At 32.4% G+C, this 11,747-nt stretch overlaps 1 protein-coding gene across 1 annotated transcript; it reads left to right on the top strand.

Annotated features, from left to right (window-relative positions):
* The first annotated feature begins 2,220 nt into the window (after positions 1-2,220).
* On the top strand, positions 2,221-5,005 carry LOC133825646 (ankyrin repeat domain-containing protein 2A-like). The gene is made up of 7 exons (XM_062258560.1): positions 2,221-2,274; positions 2,722-2,808; positions 2,993-3,138; positions 3,284-3,470; positions 3,939-4,031; positions 4,643-4,782; positions 4,909-5,005. Exons 1-7 carry the CDS (start codon positions 2,221-2,223, stop codon positions 5,003-5,005), a joined length of 804 nt encoding a protein of 267 aa, XP_062114544.1.
* Positions 5,006-11,747: the final 6,742 nt, after the last annotated feature.

Genomic DNA, 11,747 nt, shown 5'->3' with positions numbered 1-11,747 from the left:
CTTAATCTTTAATTACCATTCATAACATGTGCTTAAAATCCTATTGGTTGATGTCTAAACCTTATAACATAATAAATATAATCCTTAATATCAGTCACATTAATCAAACCTTAGGTTAAACTTAATATGCTTAAACTATAGATTAAACTTAGAAAATCTATAAGTACTACTATGAGTGTCCAAATAATTCCCGGTCTGAACCAAAAATCCACAGTAACAATGATAATACTATACATACTATCATACTATTATCTATCTTAGCTAAGTAAAGTTCTTGGACTCTACAATAACCCCTTCCTACATACATTCCACTTTTGGGCAGAACAACTTTGTCTAACTCAAATACAATTCGGAATCCGTGTTTGTTCAGCAGTGAACCAGACACTAGGTTTTTCTGGATCTCTGGTACGTACAGTACGTTGTTCAGAGTCAGCTCCTTTCCAGAAGTCATTTTTAGGATCACACTTCCTTGACCCACAATTTTAGATGTGGCAGAATTTCCCATGAAGAGCTTCTCGCCATTATCTACCTGTTCAAAAGATTTGAATAGACTCTTGTCTGAGCATACACATGCCGAGTGGCACCAGTATGAATCCACCACTCCATTGGGTTGGAATTGACTAGGTTTATCTCAGACATCATGGCTGATAAATTTATTAGATCAAACTTAAAGAAAATTCTTAGGTTAGCCTGGAAGGATAAAAACCCAACCATTCGTGGTCTAGCCTCTCGTAGAATATTTCTATTAAGTATTTATCCAGCCTCAAATATCTCTACTAGATAATTTCCAAAGAATACTAGGAGGGTCTAGCCCCTACCTCAACAGTCTAGTTTCTTTGAAAATATTCAGCTCCCAGAACTTCTTCAGTGAGATTTAAGTTCAAACGAAGTTTTCGAATATATAGATATAGAAATATCACTAATAGATATATTAAACATTATAATAATATAACATATATCTAACATTCAAATATTATATTTAAATGAAAATCTGTTTTAAGATTGTAGGAAAAACATAACGTATATAATACTTGAATAAACGCAATAAGATAAAAACAATATTTTTATCTACTAAATTAAAGATACATAAATATTATAATTATAAATAACACAATATAAATAACTATAATATAAATAACAATATTATAATTATAAATAACATAATATAAATAATTACAATATAAATAACAATATTATAATTATAAATAACAATATTATAATTATAAATAACACAATATAAATAATTATAATATAAATAACAATTATAATTAATTTAGACAATAATTATAATGAACAAAATAAAAATAAAGATGTGTAACATACAATTTCCTTAAAATGCAAAAGATCTAAAAACTCTAAATGCAAAAGATCTAAAAACTCTAAAGAGTAAAAAAGAAAAAATATAAATTAATCTTCAAAGGAAGACATATACATATATTAGATTTTGGTATATTTAAACTACAAAGACTGTCCTTTATATTTAGGCCAAAATTGAGAGGCATAATCTCTCACAAACAATGTGGGACAACACCCAATTACTTTTTCATTCAAAAAAAAAATTCTAACAATTTTAACTAATTGGAGATTTTGTTTAATGTGTTTAGTTGTTTTTAATAGGTTTATTATAGTTTAAGTTTTATTGTTATAATTTTGATGGTTTTTTTTAAATATTTTTGGGAAAAAATGGTAGTAACATCCATTTTTTCATTTGGAAAATTAAACACCTCTTTTGCAATATGAACTATTTTTTCATAATCATCAATAAAGAATGTATTTATTTCAAAATATTTATGAATATATACTATTGAAAACAAAATAGTGTTGTAATTTTTTTTAAAAAATTACATACTTTTGTAAATGATTCCTATAAAATATATATGTTGGCTAATAACTTTTGGTAGTGTTTTGGCTTGATTTATTTTATTTAATTGTAAATAATATAAATCTTTTGCTTTTGGTAATATAAAAGAGGCTACCCTTAAAACAACCATATAGATATATGTATATATATATACACACGTATAATCGGGAAAGGTAATGGGTTAATTACAATGTTACCCGATTTTATGTTGTGTATTACCTAATTCGACATTATTAACAAAATTGGGAAACTATGTGATCAATTCCAATATATATATATATATATATATATATATATATATTATTGTAATCACAACAAAAATAAAAATACATCAAAATTCTTAGGTTTCTGTCAATACCATGAACACGTTGTTGTTGCCTTACAATCTTACTGGACCGAAATGGCTGGGTAAGGTATGTCATACTACATAATATACATATATTTAAAGTTGTTTTGTGTTTGGTTTCTATATAACATGCATATATAAATATATATTATTAACTTAAGATTTTGGGACAAGTACGTATATCTCATCGTTAATAATTTATAATATGATTCTCATGATATATATATATATATATATAGGATCCAAGCTGGATTGTCATAAGAAAATGGATGCAACCTATTCTCATGGAGAAGATAGAACACGTGTCCAGATCTTGTCCTGGTTTATATCATATCTACAAACAACATTTATATAACAATTGGATTATCTATATCCAAAATGAGCTTCAATATCGTAATAACGTAAGGTTTTTTTTGTTGATAAAATCTTCTTTATATATATTATTCAAGAATACATATAAATATATATATGATGAAATTTTTCTATCTTTCTAATGAATAATTAATTGTGACAGCGAATTGCTAATGTCTTCTGGAGAAAATTATGGAGACGTCCTACGCCTAACAAGATGATTCAGTCCTTATTTGAAGATTTTTGGACGGTAATTTTGACATGAATTAATCAAAACCTATTAAATTAGTATACTCAGGAAGAAAGGATATCGTAATTTTAGATATTTTAAGTAAATTTATACTTAATTAATATATATATTATCATATAAGTGTTAAATTATTTATAGTAGTAATGCACAATTTATATTTATACTAATTTGAATATTGCCATAGAGTCTGGCAGGTTTGCCAGAAGACATAAAAGCTCACTGTGAAGAGCTTAATGAAAAAATACGCAATGATCCATATATGAAGGAAATACTCGTACCGAGAGACTATGGGCCCCATAGAGAACCGTTAGACGATGTTGACTGGTTTAGGTAATTAAATTAGGTTGTTATTTGTGATTAAACTATGTCGTTTCAAAATAATTAGATAAATGAATATTCTTTATTTATTCTAAGATAAAATTATATATAAAATTCAGTATAATTTTTTTAAATATTGTTGTTTTGTTATTATTAGGTACTGTTATGATCATAATATTGTAGAGAAGTTACTAAGTCCAGAATACGACCCAGCTAACTTAATGATTGAAGAAGCCCAGCATATAGAAACTATTGAAGAAGCCCAACATATAGAAACTAATAGCGATGATGAAGATGATGATGAGTCAATTGTTTATTACACTGCTAGATGTGGTGACGTGGAGGTAATATATACATATCATATATATTAACATAATATTTTCAATAATGAATTTTTTTTTTTTTGGTGAAAATAGCTTTTTTTTTTTTTAAGTGGTTTTATATTTTGGTTTATTTTTTATATTTTTTTTGTAAAATGACTTTTATCTAAATTTCGATCAGATGTCTAAATTTTTCGATATCTATCTAAAATTTTCGATGACTAAATTTTTCGATTACCTATCTAAATTTTCATATTCAGTGTCGACCCTCCTAAATTAAGACCATTCATCGTGTGCATTGACCCAATTAATTTAAAGGATGTTTGAAGTTAATTAAAAGTGGCTACTGTTATTTTATTTCAATATTGGATGTATTTCTACATACATTCAATAATCATTATTAATATTAATATTGGATGACTATATATCTTCACATATATATCCATATATTTATTTAACATAATATAATAATTAATGTTTTTTTGTTTCCAGGGTTTGAAGAATGCTATACTTTGTGGCGTCAACAAAGATATAAAATATTCAAAAGGAATAACACCTTTACATTTAGCCTGCCAATACGGTCAGGTATTATATATGTATTTATATGTATTATATATGATATATTTTTCAACTTAAATATTCTTCTTCTTCTTCACAAAATCTAACTTATTATGATTCCTGTTACTCTCAACAAATTACGTTTCATTAATTCATATGTATAAGCTTTAGTATTTGATTAATTATTCTTCTTGGCAAATATAACTTATTATGATTACTGTTGTTGAAGTTTTCGTAAGTATAACTTATGTAAAAGATCCTCACCTTTCAATCTTGTTTGACTATGTTTTATAGTCATTTAAAGTTATTACAAGTATATTAATTCTATCCTAGATTTACTTGATGTAAAATTATACAGGCACAATTATTTGGTAATTACAAAATTGGTGTAAAAATAAAGACAATTGTTATGATGTCATACGACTATCATTTATGATATTTGACAGTTATGAGGTGCTCGTATAACTTTAATAGTTGTCATTAGCCAACATTATGTGCTCATATATTTCTTCTGATGACATTTTGGCCTTAAACTATTTATGCTATATAGCTGATAATTTTATCGTCCAACAATTACATATATTGTTGTTTTAAGAGATTCATTATTATTATTATTATTATTATTATTTGATTAACAGGTTAAGTGTGTTCAAGTTCTTATTGAGTTTGGAGCCAATGTGAATGTTGTGGATTATAACAAAGCCACTCCTCTACATTATGCAGCTGATTATGACCAAAAAGAGTGTGTAACACTTCTATTAGAGAATGGAGCTTCTGTGTTAGTAAATTAAATCTCTTTCTCAAGCTTAATTAATTATTTTGTTTGACAATACACAATAATCATTTTTATTTTTATTTCTGTCTACTTTTGTTTCCATTATTTATATATGTTTTATGATTGCAGATCCTTGCAAAACTTGTATGACAAGACGCCTATTCACATTGCTCAACAAAAAAACTATGAACACGTTCTAAAATTACTGGAGGGGGTCTTCTTATGATGCATTTTTATTTAAATTAATTAAAGATGATTTAAATTATACTTATTTAGACTTAATTTCTTAGAGACTTAGAATTTACATTTTTTTCTTCCTTTAATATTAGTGTAAAAGTTGAAAATGACAATTTAATTTAATTTTTTTATTAAGTTTATGGTAATTAAATTGATATTCTATGGACATGTTTGAAAAAATATGATTGGATTAAAAAAATATATAAATGAATAATTAGTTGCCAACAATAAGTTTAAGATAAAACAACAAACAAAATTCACCTGAAATACTAAGGGGACATTTGATTTTAAATTTGAGTGGTCTGGAAATTTGTGAAAGGGGTTAGGATGGGGGACAATATCAAACTTAATATTTCAAATTGATTTTACTTTCTAAATTAGTGTGGGACCCACAAAAAAGTTACACATTCTCACCTAAAAAATAAAACCAAACATAGGTGCACTATACATTCTCATCCATCTATTCCCTACCCAAAAACAAGCAAACAAAAACAAAGCTAATAAAATGACATTGAAATTTTATATATATATATTTTCTATATAAAACGTGTGTAGATAAGAAGAATTTTTTATTTTAGCAATTTGTTTTGTTAATTTTAGCAGAATATTATAAATATTTAATGAAATATATAACCTTATCACTTCAACCACTTACCTTCTAATATTTTAAATTATGAAAAATAAAAAGAATTATATAGAAAAGGGATAAAAATAACCTAAATTAATTCTAAAATTAAAAACATATTTTTAAACAAGAAATTTAAAGCGAAAATAATAACTAATAAAAATTTAATTTTTAAAAGATTTAAATTTACTGAAAAAAACTAAGAAAGAAACGAAATGACAAAAAAATTTGTAGCAATAAAAAAATAGAAATAAAAAAAATTAAATTAACTATAAGAAAAGAAAAAAAATTAAGAAATTGTTTAAGAAAAAATATGAAAGAAAAGAAATGACAATAATCACATATATATTCATATAATTTTTATAAAACCGACCTATTCTCATGTAAAGTTCATTTGATAGTTTTTTTTAATATATTAACATTTTTAATGAAACTTTTTTAGCTATTGATTTTTTATTTATTTTTAATAATAAATATTTTTTTATTAAATGAAACTATTTTTAATTTTAGAACTAATCTAGGTTATATATATATATTTAGTTATTTTTCATAATTTAAAATCTGTTGATATTAATTTTTAGGGAAATTAATGTAACGCATTAAACTCCATGGACCGTTACGGTGTGCATTTTAAACAGTGTTAAACTCGCTAATCGAGTCATTTGGTCATAATTGTGTGACTAAGTATGATTAGCGATTTAGAGTTAAAATTTTTGGTTAAGATATAACGTTTTACTAAAACGTTTACTATATACATTGGGATCCCAAAAATATAATTTAAAGGTTAACTACAAGAAAATATTTACAACCAGCCGACCTAAGCGGTAAAATAGGGTTTAACCCTAGTTCCTCTTTAAACCCTCGGTCGTGGCAGTCGAGCAGCCACATATGTACACATCATTACCTAAGCTCTCCAACTCAAGGATGGTCTAGCTTTCTTTTGCCTTTACCTGCACCACATAGCACCCGTGAGCCGAAGCTTAGCAAGAAAACTCAATATGCTCACGAACAGTAATAACATGTTACAAAATCATAATGTGCATGCCTAGCAATGATAGCCCTATTCATGCATGCAAATAAGTTCAGATAATGATGGGGGATCCATGATGGGGAATCCTGCCCTCTTGAATGGATGACTATCAAGTTAATCCTAATCAGATGAGTGATTTAACACTTTGAGGTTCTGTTAACCATGTTGAGGCGTATAGCCCTAATCAGAAGAGTGACTGATGAGTAAGTCACTAATTTAAATTAGATGAGTGAGTCACTACGTAAACTAGATGAGTGACTGATGAGTGAGTCACTAGCTTAAATAAATGAGTGACTGATGAGTGAGTCACTAACGTAAACCAGATGAGTGAGTCACTAACTTAAACAAATGAGTGACTAATGAGTGAGTCACTAACGTAAACCAGATGAGTGACTGATGAGTGAGTCACTAACTTAAACAAATGAGTGGCTGATGAGTGAGTCACTACGGGGGCTCAGCACCCATAGCCATGTGACGATGCAGTCACCTGTGCCTTCTGGCCCTGGCTCTAAGTGACTAGCCATAGGCTAGACAAGCGCTTTTAATTTTCATCGAACTTGAGGTCAGTCCGACATTAATGCTCATGATGAGTCATTCAATGCAAATGTCGATAAGATCTAATCTTTTCGGCTTGCGTTAAACACGCTAAAACCGTTCTTGACTCTTAATCCAATACCATATGACCAGTGCTCAGTACTACTGCCGAACTTGACTAGTGAGTCAGAGCTTCACAATTAATACCGACACCATTGCCAATTTCTGACTCCTGGGTCAGCGCCACGCACAAGTAAGCAATGCAACCAGACATATATCATATGTCAAATATCCAAACATAGGGCATTCAGTATGCTTACTTAACAATTGCTAGCATAATTATGATCGTGCACAAACACAGAGACTCAAGCTCTGATCAATATCATATTCAACATTCATGGCATGCCCTAATCACATGTTTCTCGTGCATCACATACTGGGTGTAGTTTTCTTACCTTTGGTCCAAGCACAGGTTACTAATGAACGAGCGACAAGCACGATCCTGATTCCAAGCCCCTAGCGATAACCTAGTCACAACCATAAATGGTGAAACCAATCCCACACTCTCGGGACCTCCAATTCCACCAAACAAGGTGGTGGAATCATTCCCCGAGCCCACGGGTCAAAACCCCAAAAAGTACCAAAAAACTTATTCTAAAGACAGTGTAGCGCTACAACACTACAAACAGACCAAAAATCCCCCAAACTCAGACCACCTAGCGTTGTAGTGCTACTACCGTAGCGCTACAACGCCCAACCTAGAATTCTGGGTTCTCAGCTTCGTGTTCTTCGAGTTATTCGAGGTTCAAAGCTCCAAATCCGACCCCAACCTATCTAAATCTAAATATTAAAGTTCCCAACTAATCTCCCAAAATCAATAAAACACGAGCTTTAATTCATCCAAAAACTCACCAAAACACAAAATCCAATCCAAGCTTAAAAAATTTAAAAACTTAGAATTTAAAACTTGAATTACCTTTAATTATGCCTTTTCTCGCTAAATCCTCTGACTAATAAGCTTCTAATCTTCCCTAGAATCGCTATGCCTCGATCCTCACTTAAATCTGAGTCGCAAGACTCAAGTTTTCTTCGAAAATGCGATCAGGTGTCAAAATGGAACTTTTAGGAAGAGAGAACGTTCTTTTATGATTCTAATAGGTTACTTCAAACTTAAGTAGCCTCAAGCAAATCCTAATGCTCGGGGTCCCGAAAACGCCCCCGGGGGTAAAATAGTCAAAACTTCCAGAATTTCCCCCTGATCTTTCTAACTCTCAATTTATCATCAAATGTTTATTCCCATTACCCAATATCCCAGTAATGTGCTAAATACCCCTTGACTCACTCCAAGTCAAGTATAAATCCCGTTGTGACTTTCCCACTAGCTTACCTCCTAGGATCGTCTCGTGCTGAGTAACCTTAGCATAACTAAATAATAATAAAGCACCACACACATACCACATATATGCCAAATATGTCCAAAATGGCCAAAATATGAAAATCACCCAATTAATCAGAAATGGGTTCACATGCATATAATCATTTAATTGCATAATAAATCAATTATGGCCCTCCCAGCCTCCTAATCAAGGTCCTAAACCTTATTAGGGATTTTGGGACATTACAACTATCCCTTCCTTACAGAAATTTCGTCATCGAAATTTATCTGAACTACCCGGAATAAGAATTCCGCACAACTGATTCCAGTTTCCCAGGTTATTCCCTCGACCTCACTGTCTCTGTAACATTACCTTGACCCAAGGTACAATTTTTCTTCTCAGAACCTTATTCTTTCTGTAAAAATCTGAATTGGCTACTCCTCAAAGGATAACTTAGCCTCAATCTCTAGATTCTCATAACTCAACACATGAGTCTCTTCTAACCCATGTCTTCAACATGGAAATATAAAATACACTGTGTACAGTTAACAGTGCTAAAGATTAGGCTAATCAAAAGGCAACCTGACCGATCCTATCCAGGATTCAAACGGTCATATCAATCTAGGGCTCAACTTGCCCTTAACTCCTCACCTTTTTTCCATGGTGATACTTTAATGAAGATATAATCTTCTACTTCGAACTCCATGTTCCTGCTTTTCAATTCAACAAAACGTTTCCATTTACTCTGAGAAGTGAGCATCCAAGCTCTAACCTTTTAATAATCTCAATGATCCCCTGAACTACTTCAAGATCCAAAATCAACATCTCATAAAATGCCCTTCCAATAACTGGATAACTCTCTCTGATTTACTATCAGTCTGACGATAATCAACTGTACTAAATTCCATCTATATACTTATGGCCTTCTGCAACCTTCCTCAAGACTTGGAAGTAAAAATTGAGTCCTCATCTGATAAGATAGACCTCAAATTCATGAAGGCACTGTAACCCCCTGGATAGCCAAGACCGCTACACTGTGTACATATAAAAGTGCAGGACTTGCTAATCAAGTCATTAATTTAAAAATGTGTCACTAAACATGAATGTGCTAGGGTTAAAAAGATTTTGGTCTCAAAAGTTACACTTTATATAACTAAACAATTTTATACATGGGATCCCAAAAAGAAACAAAGTTTAAAAGTTGGTTTACAGAATCTCCAAAATATAGACAACCACCAGCCATACTAAGGCAAAATAGGCATTTCTGGTTCTCATGTTCCTACCTTTCCTCCAACCGTGGCGGCTGAGCAGCTGGTCATGTACATTCAGCTCGCAGAGCTCTCCAAATCAAGGCTGGTCAAGTTTTCCCTTGCCTTTACCTGCACCACGTAGCACCCGTGAGCCAAGGCCCAGCAAGAAAACATAATATGCAACACAAACAGCAATAACAGATAGTCAACTCTTTAAGCATGATCAAACACTTAATACTGCACATTAACCACTCAGCACTTTTTCATAACGAATGACGCAACTAATCCCAATTAACAATTAAGTCACATAATAGTCAGGGCTGACAACTTAGGCCGCACCCTCTGTTTACCCCACTGACTCTGGCCCGCTTAAACCGAGCTCAGTGCATAATAAGCTATCCTCGGCTACCAGTGGCCAAGCCGCGCCCTGTGCGTTAATGTAACCCTTGGCACTCTTCGGTCGTTGGTTCACTGTTTACATGGCATAATACCATCCTTTCAAGCATACATATTAGGGAGCTCTTAGTCCCATTACAATTATACAACCAGGTGCAGTTTTCTTACCTTTAATTTATACGTACATTGATTACGAGCGACGTTCCTCGAGCACGATCCATTTCCCGAGCCCTAGCTTTAACACCTAGTCATAACCAAGGTATTGGATTCCATTAATATTCAAATAAAGGTTTCCAGGTACAATACTAGCTTCCGGGACATCGAATTCCATCAAGCACGGTGGTGAAATCGATCCCCAAATGTTCAAGAATGAATCCAAGGGTTGTGACCCTTGAAACCTAGCCGCGACCCGCCCCTAAAACAGAGCCCAAGGCCCCCAGCAAGCAGACACACGCCGCGGCCCTACCCAAGGGCGTCGCGGCGCTCTCCCCTGGCTGAGCCTCCCTGGCTCTCTTACTTCGTAGGGCCGCAGCGCTCTAGAACAAAGCCGCGGCCCTCCCCTTCGTGCCCAGAAAATCCACCATTTCTAGCATCCTAACCCCATCCAAAATCATTCCAAAGTACCCTAACCCAAAACCCATTACTCACAAAATTTTTATCCTGACTCTAACAACATAATCCAACATAAATTCAGCCTAAAAAGCTACTAAAACTCCATTTTGATTCTCTGAAACCCAGCAACTCAAAACGCCAAAACCAGTCATGCAATACTCAAATTTAAACCTCTAAATTACGAGTTGAAGCTTACCTCTTTTGCTGAACCACTTCCTTGACAATCTCTGAGCTAAAACCCAAGCACTTATCTTCAATTCAGCCCTTAAACATCAAAATCATAATCACCTTAATATTCAGCCAAAATCTTAGAGTTCTAACACTCAAAAACACAATTCAACTCTTATCTTAATCTTGATTGAGTGACCCTTAGTCTGAACTAAGCTAAGCCTTCATGAATTCAGCTCAAACACAGATTTTTCCCCAGCTGATTCCCTTAGGTTTTTTGTAGTTTCTTGGGAGAGAAAAGAGAAGAGAAGAGCAGAGAGAGCATGGGTCGGTTTATATTTTTGTAACGCCCTAGATAGCCAGGACCGCTACACTGTGTAATTATAGAGGTGCAGGACTTGCTAATCAAGTCAATTAGTCAAAACGTGTCACTAAACCATAAATGTGCTAGGGTTAAAATGGTTTTGGTCTCAAAAGATGCATTTCATATATTCAAACAGATTTACATATGGGATCCCAAAAAGGAACAGTGTTTAAAAGTTGGTTTACAAAATTTCCATGATACAGACTACCGTTAACCACTCTAAGACAAAGCAGACATTTATAGCTCCTCTGTTCCTATTATCCTCTCAACCGTGGCGGCTGAGTAGCCGGTCATGTACATTCTGCTCACAGAGCTCTCGAAGTCAGGGCTGATCAAGGTTACCCTTGCCTTTACCTACACCACGTAGCACTCGTGA

The sequence above is a fragment of the Humulus lupulus genome, chromosome 3 (genome assembly GCF_963169125.1).
Source record: "Humulus lupulus chromosome 3, drHumLupu1.1, whole genome shotgun sequence".
NCBI classification, from domain to species: domain Eukaryota; kingdom Viridiplantae; phylum Streptophyta; class Magnoliopsida; order Rosales; family Cannabaceae; genus Humulus; species Humulus lupulus.
Note: the sequence above shows the minus strand (reverse complement) of the source record. Positions and strands in the feature narration are given on the sequence as shown.